General features: G+C 46.6%; 1 protein-coding gene across 8 annotated transcripts in view; it reads right to left on the bottom strand.

Moving 5' to 3' along the window:
• Positions 1-22328, bottom strand: part of ATE1 (arginyltransferase 1) — a 218334-nt gene that overhangs the window by 853 nt on the left and 195153 nt on the right. For 2 of the 8 annotated variants that reach the window (XR_012498369.2, XR_012498368.2), the window contains exons 13-14: positions 16146-16326; positions 678-13908 (exon numbers count right to left, since the gene is read on the bottom strand). Coding sequence is in view for 1 of the 8 variants with exons in the window: in XM_088791815.1 (XP_088647941.1) it covers positions 17060-17091 (32 nt within the window). In the remaining 7 variants the exon portion in view is untranslated. Of the gene's footprint in view, positions 1-677; positions 13909-16145; positions 16327-16939; positions 17092-22328 lie in introns of those variants that run through there. The other 6 variants (XR_016018855.1, XR_012498370.2, XR_012498372.2 and 3 more) reach the window with 6 other exon arrangements.

Genomic DNA, 22328 nt, shown 5'->3' with positions numbered 1-22328 from the left:
TACAGTTTTGGGTCAGTTTTTTCATAATTTGTAATCAAGAATCGTTATTTACAACAAACCTCATCTTTGGGACAAAAGTGAATGGCTGGGAAGACCCTTATTTCTTCAATGATGCTGGTTAATTGTGACTCCCAAACCGGACGAGCTACGCGAGCAGCGAACTTGGGGGGAACGAATGCATCATCATCATTATCGTCAGCAAGAAGAGGAGGAGATGCAGCAGCTGCTAATTCGACAGCTATAATGTAAACACGGGCAAACAGTCCCGCAAGGCATGCGTTCTGCAGGGGCGCTTGTGCAAGCCACGCGCTGAACCTGTCACTCGTGGGGACTCAGAGAGGAGACTAGCCCTCAGAAGGGCTGCTGCCAGGAGGGAGATAATACCGTACTTGCACATTCATCGCCGTAATACAAAGCGGAGCCCACTGAAGGGCAGGCAGGGAAAGTGTGGGTTCAGAGAAGGGAGGAAATTGCCTCAAGCGTGAAGACGGTAAGTCAAGAAAGGTTAAAGCCTGTAGGTATTCAAGTCTGTACTCCCGCTTTCTGGACCTGTATGTTGCTTTGTTCCTCACGACCAAGCTTCCCCAAACCTCACTGTCAGTGGCAGGAACCCCAACCCATTCTCTTGGCCTCCGGCTCTCAGCTGACTCCCCAGTTTTCCACAACTGGAGCATCACCTTGCCTCACTCAGGTGTCCCACGGGTGAAGTCCAGACCCAGAGCCACATCCCCTGAGGCCCAAGCCTACACCTGCGGTCTGCAGGGAAGTCGGCAGGCACCCACTCAGGGAAGGGCTGCCTCTGCTGGAGGACTCGTGCTGGAGCCTAGTGGCAGCCTGGCTTAAAGCTTTGGTACCCTGAGGACAGGTCTCATCTCTCTGATGGCTCCAGCCAAAGGGTGTGGTGAGTAGCAGGTGCCACAGATAAGAGAACCGGACTGTGGCAGGTCACCAGTGTCCTGGGGAGAGAGGAAAACAAACTCAGTGGAACCAGAGTGATCCGACACCTCACCAGAGAGTAGTGCTGGAGAGGTAGGTTTGTGAGGTCAAGTGCATGAGCTTTTCCACTTTCACTATGATTAAATAGAAACTTTTGTATACTACACTACATACATCCCTAACGTTTCTAATGAGAATTCTGACAAATTTGGGGAGAGAAATAGATAGATAAATAAACAAACAACAAATTTTAAAAAGTTTGCACAAAGAATATCATCATAAAAATTCAATGTCAAACCAGGAAAAAGATTTATAAAATATATATTAAAGGGTTACTACCTTCACAACATAAGCAACTATCCCAAAACAAGAATAGATGCCCAATATTTTTAAAATGGCAAAAAATATAAGAGACAGTCCTTAAAGAAGAAATGAAATTACCTATAAGTAAAAAACAACAACAACAAGAAAACAAAAATCAAAGATTTTCACATTAAAGTAACTTTCAGACACTATTTTTCACCTATGAGAAGGTTGAAGAAACCAATGGGCTGCCTTTTCAGCAAGGTGTAGGGACAAAAGCAGCCATATATTTCTGGTGGGACTGAAATTTGGTCAGTCTTCCTAGATGGCAGTTTTCGATACAGGTCAAACATCGTTTTAAAATGTGTTTCGATTTTGTCCCAGCACCTTTATATGGAAAGAAGTATGAGGGTACACCAACATTTACTTATAAAGCACATTCACTGCGTTATGGATTCTAAGAGTGAAAGACAGGAAACCATCTAAATGGCCAAGAGTGAATTAACCAAAAATAAAGAGCCAAATGATGAAACAGCACATAACCATTAAACTTTAGGGAAAAGTCTAAGGACATGGAAAGAGGATCACAGTAAATTAACTGAAGAAAAGCATATTGGAAAACAGTGTGGTATTGTGACATTTTGTTTAAAAAGAAGTCTCAAGTGGTATTCATATAGAAAAGCATCTGGAAATATAATGTACACCGAGGTGTTAATGGAAGTTGTTTCTGAATAGGTGGAATTGTGTGGTTTTTCTCTATTTTATATTATCTGATTTTCTGCAATGCTCATGTATTTTTTTATAAAGAAAAAAGGTTATTTTAATAATAAAAATATATACACAAATAAGACTAGGAATTATATTTGCAGCAAAGAAGAAACATTGAAGTAGCGAAGGTAGAAAAATCATATACAAACACGTATGAAATCGAAAATTATACAACAGACATTTCAGCAAAGATTAATATATTGCTAGTTAACAAAGATATGGAAAAATGTTCAGCATCATTAGAATGAAAGTGCTGCAAAATTAATAAATGAAAGGGAATAATTCCTCAATTTCCAATTAATTAAATCGTTCGTGTTTTTAAAACACATACCTGTTTTCATTGAAAACGATTACACATGTGCTTTATAAAAAGAGTTTAATCAACAGGAAACATTGAAAGACACGTCAGTATCCACCACCCAGAAATCTGTGTTAATATTTGGTGACCATAATTCTGAATTTCCCTAAAGATAGAAGGATAAGCAGAAAAAATTTTATAGAATTTTTGTTATATAGATTATATAATACAAATGTTATATGTTATATAATTATATTAATGTATGTTAGTTATAATATCAATGTTAGAAATATATATATTATATATAATATATATTAAAATTATATATATTATATATATATATATATAATATAGATATATATCATTTTGTTCTTTTTTTCTCTGCAGTTTCCTCAGGGTCACTGGATGCCCAGAATAGTGTCTGGCACACAGAAGCTCTAAATAAATATTTGTTGAATAAATGAACTGAATAGTATCATGTCATTTTAAAATAAAAAGAATTTAAATTTTATTTTAATTTTATGGAAGGTAAAAAAGCTGAAGGAAGTTCTGAACTTCAAATAAATGTTTGTTGTTCTTTGAATTTCCAAAAGAAATATTAGTTCTTGTAGATTTCTACCAAGTTTTTAAAAATGGTAATTAAAAGTCATGAAGTGATTGGTCATTGAGCTTTTTTCAAATTTTTATGCTTTAATTTTGATTGTTATTCTTAAAAGAAATTGGAAATTTGAACTCATTTCCTCCCACCTCCCAGTTTTTGTTAAGTGCATTATATGTCCAAGTTCTTCATTTTAATTCATCTTTCCTTCATTCTTTTTTTATTCGTCTCAGGTGTAAAAAAACAACATAATGATTGGACATTTACACACCTCACAATGTGATAACCCCAACAAATCTACTCTCCATCTGACACCGTACAAAGCTATTACAATACCACTGACTATATTCCCTATGCTGTACTTTACATCCCGTGAAAAAATATATATGTAAATTCATCTTTCTGATTGGCTGGACTCTTTCCCAGAAGAGCTCACAGGTGCTAGAGATCCTGAATTCTTTCGTGCTCCAGTGTCTGCCTGTTGCGCCTCTACTTAAATGACAACTCCCATCAGTTTAATATTTTTGGATTTTGCTTTCTTTCCTTCAGAACATTCTAGACATTGCTCCATTGTCTTCTCTTAATGAGTCTGGGACACCTGGCTTTTCCCCCTGTAGGTTTCTTCTGCCTGAATGTCTGAGAAGTCTTTGTTTATCCTCCAAGTTCAATATCTTATCCAGGATACAGCTGAATGTCAGTACTTACATATTTTTTTCCTGATGCCCTTTTGATCTAAAGGTTCGTACTTTATTTTTGATGACTTATCTCTCTGAGTATATTTTTTCCCTATTTCATTTGTTGGTTCCCTATTTCATCAGAAACATCAGTTATCATTATATTGGATGGTATCCTCCATTGTGATCATCTCCTCTAATTAATCTTTGCCTTTTTCCTGTGTATTTACCATGAATAATTTCAGCAATTCTTCCTTGTCAATAATTTGATTTTTTTCAGTGGTGTCTTATTTCTTACTTCTGATGTATTAAGTCATCAACATTATTTTTTAAATGTAGTGTGTTTCCTTTGCTCTGAAATCTTTTAAGATCTTATTCTATTCTTTCATATCATCTCACTTTTGAGGTCTTGTTTTACTGAATTCATAGTCTTGTCAAGTTCTTCTGTTATCCCAAAAGTTCATAGGTAGTTCCTTGAATATGTTTTCATCCAGGACCAGCTCATCATCTATTTTCTTGCCAGCTACATCCCCTCTCTTTTGTTTGCTGTTGTTGCTTGCCATAATGTATTCGCACGGTTTCCATACCACGTCTTACCTTATTCAAGTCTATTGAGTGCAGCTCTGTACACATCTACTCTGAACAGTGGGAGAATTTTCCTTGACCCTCCCTTTTCACCTTATCTGGGGCTCACTGTCTTCCAGGCAACAGTGTAGTGGTGGGTTTTACTCAACTCTCTTCTCATCTATAGTCTAGGGACACAGAGATGGGTAAGGGGCTGGTCATGCCTTGTCATGGAAGCCTGGGCTTTGTTCTCTCTTTTGGGATGCCACTAAATGTCACAAATCAAGGTCCCTTCCATCCAGCCAAGGCTGTATCACACTTCTGTGGTTTTTGGCTTCCTGCACAATGGCAAGCCTTGGCAACTCCTCCTCTCCCCCGAGGTTTCAAGGTGACATTTAGGGCCTTCCAACTTCAACGGATCTTTTTCACATGGCTACCTACTCTTGCCTTTTCTTCTGGAGATCCTGTTTCTCTCTAAATTGCAAAGTATTAGAAAAATGCTGAATTTCATCAACCCTTTCTTTTCTTGGAAAGAAAAGTTTGGACTCAGAAGCTGCACTACGTCAGAATTTTCTGATGCTTCACAAGGTCATGACTCTTCCAGACACAAAGGCAATTCCTCATTTGGTTACTATTTGTGCTTTTAGTTCTTTCACTATTAAAATTGGTTTATTTACCAATTTATTTCATTAGGCATTAGGGAGGATGTATCTATAGCCTTCCTTCTTTAGCCAGAAATCGCCCCCTACCTTCTTAAGCGGAACACACAGAGCACGGCTTTTCTGACGGTTAGGGACATCACTGAGATCGTAACCATTGAAGTGTTTCTCACCTGTGGCTGCACTCCAGGTGCTGATGAAGTTGCTGTGGGAGGTAAGGAGTGAGGATCCTCTGACAGAATCCAATCTTTGATGCTGGTAGCTTCCTACTCCTGCCTCATAAAGGTGAGATTAGCCTGTAAAGCACATGCCCCTCTGACTAGTGGGGAAAAGCGTACTTTTCATAAAACCAAATGCACTAGAAGTCAAGAGGAAGAAACCTCCTTCCGAGGGGTTTTCTCATTGCCCCATCTCATCATCTTCACTCCTGCGCTCAGGGTCATTGGACGCGTCGCCACTATTGAAGAGTGATCAGCGCTGCTGGCATTCCTAGGACGGATGACAAAAGCACTTCCCTGTCAGCTTGCCCACTCTCCTTCCTGACACAGCACGACCAGGCAAGTCCCACCATTTTGAGACTATGATGGAGGTTCTACCAGTCAGGGTTTCTTGGTGGGGGGTACCTCTGGCTAAACTGAGCAGAAAAGAATTCATGTAGAATTATGGGGTAGCTCACATAGTCAAAGAAAGACTATTCAAACCCAGAAAAGAGGGGACCAAAGCAGTTCTAGGGCATGAGAGGGAGGACGCAGAGGACAGTTCCTTCTCGGCACTGCTGTTGAAATACATGAGTTCCAACCATCTTCATCCCTAAGTCACTCCATTCAAAACTTAAATTCCCAAAGAGAGAGAGGGTCTGGTTGGCCCACCCCTTGACTAAGTGAGAGCAGAGCACCTCAGGGAGACAGTAGAAGCTTGGTGTTGCTTTGGAGAAAAAGAGAAGGGGGCTGGAGCAGGCCAGGCAGAGTCCTCAGCTGTTTATACAAACTTAGCAGCAGAAGATGATGTTTCTCCTTCTGGTACATCACCAGGCCATTGTTCCCTTAGAAAAACATTTGACTTGATGAAATGTGAGACACACACACACACACACACACACACAATTGCACGTTCAGTATGATGTTATGTGATGGGTCCATTTTTCTCTGAAAATTCTAAGCCATGATAATGTTGTATAGTCTGAATAATGCACTCTGGAGCTTAGGTTAAAGCAGGGAGGTGACTCAGAAGGGAGAGAGAAGTTTAAAAACCACTGCCCTTGCCTTTGTAAAATTAAATGCAAAACCACAGTTTTGCATTAGAGTAGGTGGTCCCTATTTCGTAAGCCAATAATTCTGTAGAGGAAAGAACCAGTCAGAAAAATTTAACGGGAAGCGAACAGGTGATGCACCAGCCTTACAACTCGGACCAGCAGCATCTCCATCACTGGGGAACTTATTACAAATGCAGAACCTCAGGTCCCACCCCAGAACGACCGAGGCAGAATCTGTGTTTTAATAAGACCCTCTGGTGATTTCCACGCACATGAAAATTTGAGCCGCACAGACGCAGAGCACAAACTCTTAAGTCAAACTGCCCGTGTTAGCAAGTATAGGATGTGAGAAGACTCTTCAGAGAGGAAGCTCCACTAATCAATACAGATGGTAATGACAGGATTAGAAAAGCATCATTTTGCTATCCCGTATGCTGTAACAGACCTGGACAGCGCTCATTGCTGATCGACGGCCGCCAAGACAGATGAAAGACTGATGGGGAGCTATTGATTGACCAGGCTGACACCACTTGAATCCACAGAACAATCTTCACATCATAAAAACTGAATCACTAGGGGTGGCCTGTTGGCTTAGGTGGTTAGTGAATGGTGCTAATAACACCAAGGTTGCCGGTTCGATCCCTGCATGGGCCACTGTGAGCTGCGCCCTCCTTAACAAATAAACAAATAAAAATAAAATAAAATCGAATCACTACACAGCCTGCATGATAGTGGGAGGAATGGCACCCATAAAAGATTCTAGAAAATTAAACCTCAATGGAATCCCACCTCTAGTTCTAACTCCCAGTTTAGAGGAAATATAAGGGACCGAGAAGCATGTTAAATGACACCACAAAGACTTAAAGAGCAAAATCCAGAATATTTTACAAATAAATAGCATGGGAAAAAATAAAAAATAAGTGGGAAACTGTTCTAGATCAGAAGAGATTAAAAAACATCAACTGAATGTCGTATTGGGTGGCTTCACTCTGATTCAACGGCGAAAGGACATTTTAGGGGCAATCAGGGAAAACTGAACGTGGACCAAGTATTAGATGATATAAAGGAATCATTTTGGGGGTGGGATAATAGTATTATGGTCATATGAAAGAGGAAAAGTCCTTATCTGTTACATAAACTTACTAACGTATTTACAGGTGAAATGATATGATACCCAGGATTAAAATATTCCAGAAAACTATATCACATGTGGGGAAGGCAGATAAACGAGATGGCACAATGCTGATCATTCTTGAAAGTGGATGTCAACAAACGGAGGTTCATTGTGCTATTCTCGCTACTTCTGTATATGTTTGACATTTTCCAAAGGAAAGAGTTTAAAGGAGAAAACAAACCTGTCTGTGTTCATATCTTGGCTACACAACACGCTCCCTGGCTGTGTGATGGAGGGAAAGTTACTGAACCTCTCTGTGCCTCAATGTCCTCATCTATAAATAAGAGTAGTAAAGTACCTGCCTCAGAGGCTTGTTGGGGGGATTCAGGAGGCAATACATGTAAAGCATATTCAAACATAGCAGGCACACTGTAAACACTCACTACACGTCCGTTGATTCAGTATTTAGGCACTAGCTCAAGTTCTGTACAGTAACAAACCAAGACCAGGCATCTGTGAACCGCCTGCATCAATAAGATTGTCTAAAGACAAGGGTCTTACCTTATGGGAATGTTAGCACATACAAGAACTGTCACCTTATCCTGATTCTGCTGGAATCACCATCCACTGTCGAGTAGAAGAGAATAAGCACGGTGTAAACATGCCAATTCCATCCAGTCGTAAAACTTTCTGGCCCTTCGTCCATGCTCAGAAATTAGTCACCTAAAGAATCCGCAGAATGCTGCTAGAAGGTCACCTCGTGCTATTTTTCTCTGTTGAGCTTTCATAGATGTTATGTCTCAGTCAAAATGGTCCTTTCTGAAAAGGAGCCACCACCACACAACCCCGGACGCGTGGCTCTAACCTCAGTGTGCGTCAGAATTGCCTGGAAGCCTTGGTAAAATGCACATGGCTTACTGCTTACATTCCTGGGGCTTCAAATGACTGTATCCCTAAAAGAGCCTCAGTTTTTGCATCTGTAAAATGGGCATGAAAACATTCCCCTTAACTGATCCTTGGAGGAGTAACTGAATTAATACGCCTACAAAGCACTCACTCCAGGAAAGATTCTTGGTGACAGCTAGGTCCTTCTCAGTGGTGATTTCTCCCATTCCTCAGCCTTTCCCTGCCCTGACCTCCTGCTCTCAGAAGAAATCCTTCATTTCATTCCCATCGGCCTTTACTCTGGTGCCTCCTTTTCTATTTCCCACTAAGCACAGAGGCACCTGTGGGGCCAGTGTCCCACCCCAGCACCTCTGCTCAGATGTCTCCCCAAATTCTCATACACCCCGACCTGCCTGGGCAGCCCCAGACTCCTCTGCCCTGAGTTTGAAGAATAGGAGCTTTTTAAGATGCTTCCAACTGGTCACTCCTACCACTGACCACTTGCCCTTCCACACACACTTTAAAATCTCCAGTTGAGGCTGTGTCCCATCTCACCCTGCAAGGTGAGTCTAAAACTCACGAAAGCCAAATGGGGACACACTTTTGACTCCTTCTCTGGGAACACTCCCGTTGCCCTTGACGGACAGGGAAAGAACAAAATCTATGATTTCTGGCTTTCCACCCCACTTCCTGGAGGAAACTGTTGCCCCATAAATTACGAGGAAAACACTAAGGCCCCAAGGCCTGGTGGCCGCCGAAGGCCTTGAGGGGTATGACAGGGAGCAGAAGGCCAGTGACAAGTAAGGTGCTCATTCCCCACATCCTCTCAGGATTGGGGTGTGCGTTCTCTTCTACTTTCAGAACATTCCAGATACCTTAGTGCACTCCATAGTCTCATCAACCTGACCGCCCTCCAGGAGACACTGAAGCACCAGCTGGGGGACCAGATGGTGTGGGGTCTGGTCCAGGCGGCCCCAGGGGGGGAATCAGCCCCCGCTTCAGCCCCCTGCAGCACAGTGCAGCCCAGGTGGCAGTAATGTGACACCCAAAGTCACACCAACAGTTGACATGACTGAGAGCAGAGCGTAAGGCAGGGTAAGAAGGTCCAACTCCCACCCTCTCCACCCCCGCCCCAACTGTGCACGTGATGCCCACGCCAGTGGGCTGCCTGCCCAAGCCTGGCTGTGCTCACCCGGCAAGAGAGGCAGCCTCAGGCACAGACCAGCAGACTCAGGACACCACGATCACACGTTTTGCTCCAGGTCACTGGCCACCAGCATGGCAAGGCCCCAGCGCCTCTTGTCAGCCAGGCTGGTCCCAGCTGCCAGACTCCTTCTCCTAATGTCACCCAGGAGCAAGGCTTGTGTAGCAAAGGAGAGGTGGAGAAGCCCTGTGAGGGATTTCCTAGACGCTCCTGTGAAGGCTGCACACACAGCTCAGGCACGGGCGGAAAGCTGTGCGCTGCCCCTGGTGGTGGGAGCCACCCGCTGCACCTGGGAGCTTGTTAGAAGAGCAGAGGCTCAGGCTCTGCCCAGATTTGACAAACTGGCCTCCACATCTACAAGGTCGGCAGGTGGTTTGCAAGAACACTCAAGTTCAAGGCACACTAATTTATGAAGATTGTTGCGTTTCAGCCCAACTTGCCAAGGTAGCAATCAGCTCCTGGTGGGATACCATTTGAGAAGCTGGCTCTCTCCTCAAAGCCACTGGGAACAGGATGTGGGGGGGGGGGGTGAGGGGGGGGGCTGCTGAGGAAGTGCTGGCTCTGGTTTGAATCCCCTTAAATATGGACAACACACTGGGGCGCACAGCCCTTGTCTGGCTGACAAGGAGGTGGGGAGCGCTGTGGCTCATGGCCAGGTACTCACAGGTGGTGATGCTTAGCTCCATGCAAGATAGGCCCACGGCTCCCATCTCAAACCCACAGAGGGAAATCGGGCAGTTCACCCAGCAGACAAGACAAGCCAGCTACATTTTTGTACTGCTTTTACCAATGCACCAAATTATCATATTAATTATTGTTATTATTATTGTAGTATTCACAGCTATACTTACCAAAAACTTACCATGAGGCAGGAAAGGTGGCAGAAAGTCCACGAGCTTGGCTTCTGAGCTCACTGTGTAACCTTGGACAAGGCATTTAATGTCCCTAAGCCTCAGTTTCCCTTTCTATAGAATGGGAGTAGTATGTAGTTTTTCCGTTTCCTTTACAGGGAATTGTAAGGAACAAATGGAACCGTGACTGGGAAAGCCATCCAAACACTATGTACAACTGTCAACTTTCCATTAGACAAAGAACTAGAAGCAATCCTCTTAATGATTGTAGGAGAAAACCCACATGAGGTAGATCCCCAGCACTACTGGGGACCCTAAGAAACCACTCAGTCCAACCCCCAGCCTCCTGGAATGAATGGCCTTGCCAGGCAATGGGGCTCTGACACATTCACTTATTCACAAAGTATTTTGGGGATGCCAAGTCTGGGCCAAGCACTTTGGAGGTGCTGCAGAAATACGAGTAGAACAAAATGGAGAAAAATCTCCGCCCTCGTGCAATGCAACTTCTGATCTCAGGAAAAGCAGAGGCGCAGGTGCAAACACATGGCTTCACCATTCAGTGTACTCTCACTCACACCTTCATCTAGCAAACACGCAGGACTGACCACCCTATGCTAATTCAAGAAGACAGGCCCCACTGTGGGTGACACAGGGTGATTGTCTGGGGATGCACGACATCTCATCTGAGCAGGAAGGCCACCCGATCCACCTGCCCATCTCGCCAAAATGCCACTCTTTGGAGACCAGACTGGTCTGTCCGTCTGTCTAATTTAAAACACAGAGGTTCCATGAAGCCAGAGCCAGAGGCTTGGTGTGAACTAATGTATCAGACAATTGGTCAAGCTGACAAAGAGGGACGGTGGTGGTACACAAGCAGCAGGTGCACAAAGAGGGAGAGCAGAGAACAGGTGGCTGGAGCCAGATAATGTCCATCCCTGGCCATGGCCTCAAGGAGGCAGAGCACCTGCTGGGTCCCATTAGAGCAAAAGCACTCAGCCTGCGGAGGAGGAGGGGCAGACCCAACGCTGTAGGACATCTCTCTCTAAACCTGAAGCCACAGGATCAGGGTGAGAAAGAGCCCTGACAATGCCAACATGACACGAGAGGGAGGAGGCATTAAGTCAGTGACTGCAGTGGATGCATCGGCCCAAGTGAGATCAGATCAACCAGGTAACTGAGTTCAGTAAACACGTCCTTGGGCCAAGCACCAAGCCACCCATCCACCCAGCAGGGTGGTGAGGGCTCTGGGACTCAGGACAGGTACGTTTTGATAGAGGGAAGGTAGCGGAAGGGGAAGAAGACTAGGCAAGGGCTGGTCTGAAGACAAGGGGTCCAAGGTGCTAGGGAGGGGGTACTGGCCAGAGAGGCGCTAGCATGAGGGTCCTGGGGGAGCAGGGGGTAGAAGGGAGGATGGGAAGCAGTAGATGCCTGCTGTGCCTGCTGGAAAGTTCCAAATAAGAGTGGAAGGGAAGTGGGAGAAGGTGAAGAGAGAGAACAAGACAGAGGGGAGGGAGGGAGGAAGAAGAGAGGGAATGGAAAGAAAGGAGGATGTGACTGCAGCACAGAGAAGGAGATGAGCTGCGCATGGACCCAGGAGCAGCCTGTGCCAGCCCAGTGCTGTCCAGCTTGGTCCTGCCCGCAGGCCATCAATGCTGCGTTTGTGATTCGGGTACAAGCCGCAGCCCCTCCTCAGCTGCCATTGGAGAGCCGAGGCCTCGCGTCCCCTGGCACCCCACGCGGTGGGGTGTAGGGCAAGGAGCAGCTTCTCTCACTGGCACCAGAAGCGGCAAACAACCAACGTATCACTGCCCCTTTGTGTGGGAACAATGGGGCCCCCAGGAGCCCCACCGGCCAGAGAGAGGAAGTCTCAGGACAATGAGCTCCCTTCCCCCATTTCCTAGTCTGCCTGGAAATGTGGAGAAGGAAGCCTCGTGTTGCAAGTTCTCACTTGCATGTTCTCATCGCCTTTGAAATCGCATGTGCGGGGCCACCTCCGTACCCCACAGCTGTCCCGTTTCCCAGCCCCGCCAACTCTACATCCCCAGCAGTTCCCGCGTCTCCGTGCCCCCTGCCTCGTCTCTTGCCCTTCCGTCTATGTTCACAGGAAGGACTCTTCCACAGCCTCCCAACCATGCATTTGCATCCCTCTTGCTTTCCCCGTCTCCCATCTTGTTCCACCTCAGGCTGCTCTCCACCAGCAGCCAGCATGGCCCGTGTGTATCAGTCAGCTTTGGCTGCCATAGCAAGCACCACAGATGAGGCGTGGGGTGGGGCTGGGGTAAAGGTCTTAAACAATAGACATTTATCCTCTCAGAGTCCTGGAGGCCAGAAGGTGGCAGGTGTGGTTTCTCCTGAGGCCTCTCTCCTGGGCTTGCAGACAGCGGCTTTGTGCTGTGTCCTCTGCATGAGCACATCCCTGGGGTTTTCCTCTGCTTCCAGGGACACCCATCCTCCTGGCCCTGCCCTTAGGCACTCCTTTAAGCTTAATTATCTTTTAAAGGCCCCTCTGAAATACAGTCACACTGAGGGTTAGAGCATTAACATATGCATTCTGGGGAGACACCATTCAGTCATAACATCTCTCTCACCAGCAACTCCTGTCACCTCCCCAGGGCCTCTGAGTACGGCCTACAGAGCCCCCTCACCACAGCCCTATGGGACACACACGTCAGCCTTACCTCCCGTTCTGTTTTCCTCAGAACTACTCACTGCCGGACACTACAGTATATACTTATTTGTCGTCTGACTCTCTGCTGAAACACAAGCTCATAGGGAACAGAGAGTTTGTCTGGTTCAGCAGAGAAACCCCAGCCCTTGGAACAAGGAAGGCCTGGTACTTAATAGGTACTCAATAAACATTTATGGAAAGAAGAAATCTCCCGCTACTTCCCACACTGCACTTTGCTCTCCCTTCTCCCCTTAGAAACTCTGAGCTCCGCTCATGCTGTTCCCTGGGTCTAGAACACTGGGCCCAGTACCCGGGCACAGGCCACCAGATTTGCAGTACTGTGTGGAACTTACCTGCTTAAGCATGAATGTTTCATCCAACTGGGCTGGAACCTCCACGCGGGCAGGGCTGTGTCTTTCCCATCTTGCTCTCTCCGGCACCTAGCATAGAGCCTGGCCCTCCAAAGCAGCATAAGTCTTTTGTGATGTGCGCTACACCTAGCTGTCACACTGCATCTGTTCTAAACCTCTGTCCTCTCATTCGTTTGTTTCGACATCAAATAATTATTGAGCAACTACTGCAGCGTGTCTTCACCTCGGGTCTGAATTCAGGGAGTCTGTGAACTTAGATGGAAAGCAAGGCCATCTTTAATCTTACTAACCTCCAATTAATATTCAGCATTTCCATCAGTGATGACACAGGCACCAAACCACAGCACTAGTACTAGTACCTGTCGCTTCTGTCACCAACAGAAATCTCAGGTCGTTTCATATCACATTGTAACTGTTGCAGACATTGTGAAATAGCCTTTATCCACATCATTACCTTAAAATGTAGTGGTGACGGTGGTTATTACACCCATATTGAATTTCATTATTTAATGTATTAAAAGAAGCATAAACATTATTATGTGTACTGTACATTTGTAATATTTTGACAACCACTTCTATATATTTCAATATGCTTGGTTTCCTTTGTAATCTTATGTATTTTATTATGTGATTTACAAACAGGATTCTGAGAAGGTCACCAGGTGGTAAGGAGACACTGAGTCCCCAGGCAGCACTCACTGAGGTTCTGGGTCTCCGACAACGAACAAGACCAAGGAAATCCGTGCCCCACAGAGCTGTGCTCCTGCAGGTGAGACAGAGAATAAACACGTGCACACATGAACAAATGATATAACCACACATCGTGACAACTACCGTGCAGAAGCTGTAACAGGGCAGAGGGTACAGAATGCCTGGGTGGGGGTGGACGGGCTGTTTCCACGGTGTGGTCAGGAGGGCAGGGTATCTGAAGAGACCTGCATGATAAAACGTGAGCAGTGCAAAGAGCTGGGGGACCAGTGGCCGGGGCAGAGGCTCTGGAAAATGAGAAGGCCCTGACGTGGGTCTGGGGAGGCATGTGCTCTGTGACAGGAAGAGGCCAGGCAGGCGACAAGGATGGAGAATGGCCGGCTGGGCCCACCCTGCAGGACTCTGAAAGCTGGGGAAGGAGCTGGGGTCTCATCCCACATGTAATGGGGACTACCAGAGCCATGAAAGCAGAAAAGCAGAGATGCCTCCTTATCTAATTTACAGTTGAAAGGATCACTTCAGCTGCCATGGGGAGATGAAAACAGGGACCAGTGAAGAGAAGCCATTGTTCTCACTCAGCCAAGAAACAATGCAGCCTTGGGCCAGCATGGGAGCTGGAGAGGGGATGAAAAGTGGTTGGATTTGGAAGATATTTGGAAAACAGAGATGACAAGACTTTTGATGGGCTGTAAGGAGGTGGGCAGGGGGAAGAGGGCTGAAAAAGCGGAATTGAGGTAACGCTCTGGCTTGAGGCCTTAGTAACTGGGTGGATGGTGGTGCCAAGATGGAGAAGTCAGGGAGAGGAGCAAGTGGGGGCAGAGTGGGTCCCTGGAGCTCTGCTCCTGACTGCACCCAGGTAAAAGCTCAAATCTTGTCACCTGGCTGTAACGCCCCCACAACCTGGGCCTAACCTACATACCCATCCTCATCCTGCTCCGTACCGTAGGCAAATACTCTGCACCAGCCAAATCTGTCTGCTTACTGTACCCCTTGTAAGCACCCACTCTCCCCCCTCCACTCTCATCCTGCCTCCCCCAGTCCTCCAACTCCCACATCAGCGCCCAGATAAAGCCCCACCTCTTCCATGCTGAAACCCTGCACTATCTGGGTCCTCTCCCATGGTGCTCAGCACGTCCTGCCTGCTTTGCTGGTCACTTTTCTTCCATCTTCCCTCCAAGTGGTGTCAGTCCTTCAGGCCCCAGTCCAGTGCACAAGGAAGGCATCCCGGGGTTACTGTTCACGCATCTCAGGTGCTGATCTACAGTTAATCTACGAGTGTCTTTGGGTCCGCCAATAGCTGGAGCCACTGATTTTGAAATCTTTGCTTGAACAGTTAGTTAAAAACTACTCATTGAGTTATTATGAAATGTGACATTCATAATGAAACTCACAGTATCTGTGAGTTTCAGAAATTCTTCTAAGGACATTCCAGAGCCATTTAAATCAGAAAACTCAGGATGGAGGTCCACTAGGAGCACAGATGGATGCAAAACCAACATACAGCTTGGCTGGAATTTCTAACTAGTTTTCCAGTTACACTGGCAAGGCAAAATGGGGAGTTTCCTTTTAAACCCATGGCCCCCACGCTTATGGTCTCCTCGTGGTAAGGAGAGGGATGGCTGGCTCTTCATGTCTCTGGAATGTTGGTTTTGTTTCCTCTGCTCAGCCACAGTACATGATTCTGGCAATTAGTTCTGTGCAGCACTATTTCATCACAAGTGTGTCTCAGTTTCCCATAAACGTTGCGGTGTGCTCTGCTCCCTCAGCATGGATATTTCCAGTTGCCTGCCAGATTAGAAATGTGTGGCTGGCTCTCAACATCCCACTACTGTTTTCATGGTAAAATACAACCCTAAGAATTGGAACGCCTTGAGGAGAAGCTGTAAGTTCAAAACTGCATTCTGATTATGTAATCAAAACTCCCATCCATCCCAAGCGTTCACCAAGCATCCAATTCACCCCGGAAATCAAGCCCCTTCCAAGAATTAAAGATGGGATGGAGTCACAGCAGCTCCACAGTTGTGGTAACCTGAGGGATGTGCTCACCTGATCTGAGCTACCTGGTGTTTTGGGGTGGGGCAGCTGTAGAAATCACTAGTTTGCTCCCCTCTTCAATTTACTCAAACTCTAGTCCAGGGGATGAGAGAAATCCACCAGCCCCTGCTTCCATGTGCCATGTGGAGGTATAGAGAGTTGCCAGCCTCTCGTCGAGCGATGGACAAGGGATTCAGGGAGAACCTGGACACGAGAAATGATCCCGGGGACAGGACAGAGGCCATGTTTCTCACTTACCACAGGGGTTCTGATTGGCTCTTTAGATTTGCTGCTTCTGGAAAGTGAAATCGGCACCAGCTTCCGGAGAAGACAGAATCAAACTCAAATCCCAGCCAAGGCACTCAGCCACTTTTTGACTTGGGCACGTTTATTATCCCTCTGACCTTCAGTTTCCTCATTTGTGAAACAGGGTTAATACCTGAAAAAGAGAAAAAAGGAGAAGAAATGGTTTTAAAGTTCTGAGAACCATGCCTGGCGCACAGCAGTTGCTCAATAAATGGTGGCTGTTGATATTGTCGAGGAAGTACTCACTGGTATTTAGAAGACATTCAACATTGCAGGGCCACACTGAAGGGGCGAGGGAAGGCAGGGTCTCAATGAGGGCAGCCACGGACACAAGCGACTTGACAACTCTTCCCCACCAGAGGCATCTGTTCAGTCTTTTCTGCCACTCACACCTGGGATCATTTCACAGGCCCCGTTGCCTGCCGCTGGGCACTGACCGGTCCCCAGGCCTGTGTTGGGCCCACCCAGGGGCGGAGGGAAGTGTGAATGCCGGTGAGAGAGAGGCATTGATGAATGTGAAAGAGACCAAGGAAGATTTTACAGGCCAGAGAGGTTTTTGCAGCCTATTGATTTTGGAAGCCCATTTGCAGAACGCACTTGAGGGCTTGTTCAGGAGGCCTGTGCACAGAGCGGCGCCTGGAAAAATGAAGCAGAACTCTTGTTAATTCCTCCTATGGCTCTGCGGCCATCAGGCCGTGCCAGCCCCTGCTCCATTGACTCCAGGGCTCGCTTGTTCCATACCTCTGATCCTCCAGCTCTCCGAGGAACCTAAGTGGGCAGCCAAAACCCTGCTTGTTACAGAAACAGCGAGTATATGAACAGACAAGGGAGGCGGCTGACCAGCTGCACATGTTATAAGTTACACTTCATTCCATTCTTTTTATCTGCATTTTTCTCTCTACAAAAAAAAAAAAGTTTCTTAATATTGAGAGGCAGACAGGACAGTGAGCCTGATAAATCTTATCAACACTTTAGCCCTCCAACATATGTGACAATTACAGCTCCGGGTAGAAGAGTGACCTACTTGGCCATTCGTGCTGCAGTTACCCACAATCTAGACCTAAGTTCCTACGATCTCCTATAGATGAAGCAGATTCATATGAAGGGCAGTCAGAGCCATGAGGTCCACTCCAGGTTTTACCTGCACACACTGTCAGTTAGCACATCAACTTGCCATCTTTAACGAGACATTATTTTTTAGGTTTTTCAGACCTAGGGTTGAACCTGAACCCTGCCATCTACTAACTGCTTGATCTCAAGCAACAAAATCTCTCTATGTCTTGTCACCACCTGGGAATGTTACCTCCTTCCTAGGATTGCTGTACAGTTTATTTCATTGACTCTAAGGTGCATCATTATTGAACCACTAGTGAACTAAGAAAAAAACCCAAAACACTGTCAACTGGACCATGACACGATGTTTTCTTACCACTTATCAACAGGGGTTGGCAAACTATTGACCTGCCATCTATTTTTGTATGGCCCATGAGCTAAGAATGGCTTTTATATTTGTAAATGGTTTCCTAAAAAAAATAGTAAAATAAAATTTTGTGACACATGAATATGAGAATTCAAAATTTCCATCCATAGACAAATATTATAGACTATTTATATATACATATGAGCTCATATGTTTACAGATGGCCTATGGCTTCTTCCTGCTACAGCAAACAGTTGGCTAGCTGAGACAGAGACCAGGTTGTCCGGCCCACACAGCCTAAGATATTTGCTCTCTGGCCCTTTATAGGAAAATGTTGCCAATCCCTGGCTTAGAATACTTAATACTTCTTAAGAGAACTCTTTTAAACTTATTTGGACAGAGTTGATTTTTTTTAATATCATATACCACTCTTCCACATTCTTGATAAAATAAGAAATATAATTAAATTGACTGAAATATTCCTAAACCCTCTTCTCAATGATCTCTACCCAAGAGTTGTCACTGTCCATGTTTTCCCACACAACAGTGCCCTCCGTGCCTATTGGAGACATAACATTTCTGAAACTCCTACTCTGGTACTAAGTGGCTTTTCTTCAAAGAATGAGCCTCGTTATCTCTGGGACTTTTGTCTAAGCCACTCACCCTGCAGGTACTGATGTTCATGCACAGGCAGGAGTAACATCCATAGCCGGCTCTGTGATCGACAGCTAGGATAACAACCATGCTGATTTTTTTAATGTTAAAACGTGCACACGTTGGGGGAGCATGCTTGTTCGAATCTATGAAAGACAAGAAACAGCACACTGCCTGGCCTGGTGGAATATTCAATACACGTGAAGTTCCCCTCTGCCTGCCCTCGTCCCATTCTAACCATGCTCGTGTCCCTGTTCCCAAGGAAAAGTTGATGAGATTCGTTGATTGTAAGCAACAGAAAGCTGTGGCTCATTTAAGATATTTGGAAGGATGGAGGTGCTAACAGAACTGAAAGAAAGGTTGATTTGAAAGTTGGAAAAGGCTGGAATCAGATCACGTCTGGGGACCTAAGCTATAAGAACCAGGGATGTCACTTGAGCCCATTTGTTCAGGCTTGATTCGGGTCAGAGAGAAGCAAAGCAGCCTCGAGGAGGGACCTTGATTCGGGGCTACGAGTGGGAAGGAGAGAAGAAAGACACCTTTGGATGAATAGTCTTCTTGGGGTTCCTTGACCTCCCTCTTGGGGTGCTGACTGTAGAAGCTCATGAGGGCTCCCAAAGCCATTTCTCATTCCTCTTGCCACAGGAAGGAGAAACGTCACCTAGTAAATTCAAATGATGACCATAAGGCAGGCTGCCTGCCTTCCACATTTGTCCACAGCAAGGTGGGAATCAACATGGAGAAAACAACCTGGGTACAGTGGTCAAATGTCAGTAAATATGACAACGTGCACCCAGCATTACAGAGCTCCATGCAGAGCCTTTGGGGGAGCAAAGAAACCCTCCTCCTGGAAGCAGCTCATACCCAGGAAAGGTGGCAGGTGTCCTTCTAGACTCAGTCCGGGTCCTTTCTGTGTGAGGCTGTCCCTGAACCCAGCTGGGTTAGAGGGCCCACTGTGCTCCGAAGGCAGTTGGTACTTTCCTCACTTTTCCTACGATCTTCTGTATGGATGAAGCAGACTGTACCATTTCATACTGTACCATTTCTGTGGACTGACCAGGCTCCCTCACCATGTTAGTCAGGGTTCTCCAGAGAACCAACTCTATCTATATCTATCTATATCTATATCTAGATATCTATCTATCTATATCTATCTATCTATCTATCTATCTATCTATCTATCTATCTATCTATCTATCTATCTATATATATATATATATATAGAGAGAGAGAGAGAGAGAGAGATTTATTTTAAGGAATTGGCTCACACAGCTATGGAGAGAGGCAAGTCTAAAGTCTGCAGAGTGGGCCATCAGGCAGGAGACCAAGGGGAAAACTGATGTTGCAGTTCAAGTCTGAAGTTCAAGTCTGCTGGCAGAATTCTCCCTGCCTGCCCTGCCTGGGGAGGGCAGTCTTTTGCGCTAGTCAGACCTTCAACTGATTGGATGAGGCCCACCCACATCATGGAGGGCAATTTGTTTTATCCCAAGGCCACCAATTTAAATATAAATCTCATTCAAAACAACAACAACAACAACAACAGCCTCATAGAAATAGCCAAAATAACAACTCTCATGGTGTTGTGGGAACTTCTCTGAAGGCAGGACCTAGGAGAATTTTCACTTTGTTGCTCTGGTAATTATGGCTGAATATACGTTAATTGAAAACAATGACTGAGAAGAAGCATGTGGTGCATGGCAGACCAGGGCTTCAGGCATCTGCTTCCAGGTTCAAGGGAAGGGAGCAGTCCCTACCGGAAGCTATCTTTACACAGTAGCCCTGGGTTTTGAAGAAGCATTAGGATTTGGGATGGTAGAAAGTGTCCATCCTCACTCGAAGGAATGTGTGCACCCGACGGCTATTTACTGGGTGCCCACCATGTGCTGGGTGCCATGCATACAGGACCTGTGGGGAGGCTGTCGGGTAGAGTGGTGGGAGATATGAGCACAGGGGCAGAGACCAGTTTCTGGAAGGTCTTCGTGTAGGCTGGAAAAAGTGCCCAGTTTTTATACACAGAATCCTGTGCAAAGCTCTAGGATTGGTTACCCTAGCCCCAGATTTTCACAAGCTCGGGGTGGCCAGTTAGTTGGGTGGACCTCCAGGAGCTGGTCTCACTGACTCTCGGGTGGTTCCTATCTGTAGGCAGGATTAGGGGCCCAGATGAGGAGTGTGTGGGTACCCACGCCCGCTGCAGCAGCGTCTGAGGCAGCAAAGGGAAAGGGTGGCTGGGGAAGGAGGGCTTCCTGAGCAGGAAGGTGCTGCGCTGGGAGGCCCGGCCGGCAGCCAGCCTCCTTGGTGGGATGAAGCAGCCCAGAATTTCCGCCGGGAGAGCCAAATGTGGAAGCAGCTCTCAAAGCATCTCTTCCAACTGTTTGGGCAGCCAGGGAGCACGGTGCCAGGTGCAACACTGTTGGTGTGACCCAGAGGAGCATCGGAACCAACACGCGGCCTGGGGGGCCTGGCCACCGGTCAGCAACAACCCGGCGGAAGCGATAGCAGGAAGGGAACACTGGGGTTCCGGACGGGAGAGGGAAAAACCACATCCGCTGGGCCCACGCACTGTGCAGCTTGTACAGGCTGAGAGATGGAGGCGCCAGTTCCTTTTCCAGAAAACACAGCATCTTTGTACCACTTCCAGAGTCACGCTGTCTGTCAGGGAGCACAGGCGCTAATCTTCGCCTGCTGTGGGGCGGGGAGGAGAGTGGGGAGCTTATTTTCAAGGGGAAAGTTGTTCTAGGGTACAGAATGCTACACCTGTTGGTCTAATTCAATTCAGAAGTGACTGCTTTCCATTGTAGCAGCGTTACAACTCGCCTGTGAAGGACCTGCTAGTTCAGGTCTGTCTGCGTAAGGCGAAGGCAACCTGAAGACCCCGGAGCCAGCCCACCCACGTGTGTGCAGCGTCCTGGTCCTGGGAAGCCCCAGAGCCCAGCTCAGCAGAGGAAAGAGGGGGTGGGGTGCTTGGGAAACCACACCCTCTAGAAAGTCACAGAGCTCTTCTATGGCCTCATGAACCCTCCTCCCAAACTAGTTCCTCTTCCTGATTGCCAGACTCTGTTAATTCAATCACCTTAACCAATATTTACTTATTGAGCACCTACTATGTGCCATGCACTGTCATGGGCTTGGGGGATATATCAGTGAACAAAGTAGAAAAACATCCTTGCTCGAATGGAGCTTGCATTCCTGCTGGGGCGGGGGTAGTGGGGAGACAGAAAATAAACTAAGCACAATAAATAAGTGATTTATTTAGCGTGTTAAAAAATGACAGGTGATATGGGGGGACAAAATAGAGCCAGGGTGAGGGGCATGGGGGTACTGGGGCCGAGGGCTGGAAAAGGACAGGGTAGGCAGGCATCACACTGTGAAAACGCGTGTCTCAGGACAGGGCTCTGAAACCCACCTGCCTTCAGGACACTTTCCTCCATTGGCTCAGAGAGTGGCCAGGATTCAGGCAGACCCTTCCTGGGAGACACTTCTCCTCTGACAGACAACTCTGGCCAAGGACTCCCCCACAGCTGCTGAGCTTTCTCAGAGCTGCACTGGTGTTTAGGACACCCCACCCAGCTTGCCTGCTTGCCCTCTGTCCTCTACCAGGGTCATAGCCCCACTGTGGTCTGCAGCCTCTCCCAGCCTCTCCCTGCTCCCACCTCAGTTTCTCTCATTGGAGCTGTAACAAATCTCTCACTGGCGAATCCCATCTTGGCATCTGCTGCTTGGGGGACCTGAAGAACACAGATTGGGTCCCACAGAGAAAGTGAGATTGGAGATTTGAGCCACGCGTTGGGGAGGGGGATTAGCCATGTTAGGGGTGCCACATTCTCCCAGCCTTGAACCTCGGAGTTGTGTTGAATATGAACATTTGTGTACATGACTGCACTCCTTGATTTGCTTTGATGGCAGAAACCATGCATTTTGGCTCTGCTCTTAGCATTTAGTACAGTGTATGTCACAAAGTGGGCCCTCAGAAAACTAGGACTGAATGAGTGAACAAATGCACAGCTGATTTTTGGGAGGGAGGGATAAATGGGTGGGGGCATAAATGGATGGATAAATGGATT

This window comes from Rhinolophus sinicus, chromosome 15 (genome assembly GCF_057876585.1).
Source record: "Rhinolophus sinicus isolate RSI-liver-muscle chromosome 15, RSI-T2T, whole genome shotgun sequence".
Taxonomy (NCBI): domain Eukaryota; kingdom Metazoa; phylum Chordata; class Mammalia; order Chiroptera; family Rhinolophidae; genus Rhinolophus; species Rhinolophus sinicus.
Note: the sequence above shows the minus strand (reverse complement) of the source record. Positions and strands in the feature narration are given on the sequence as shown.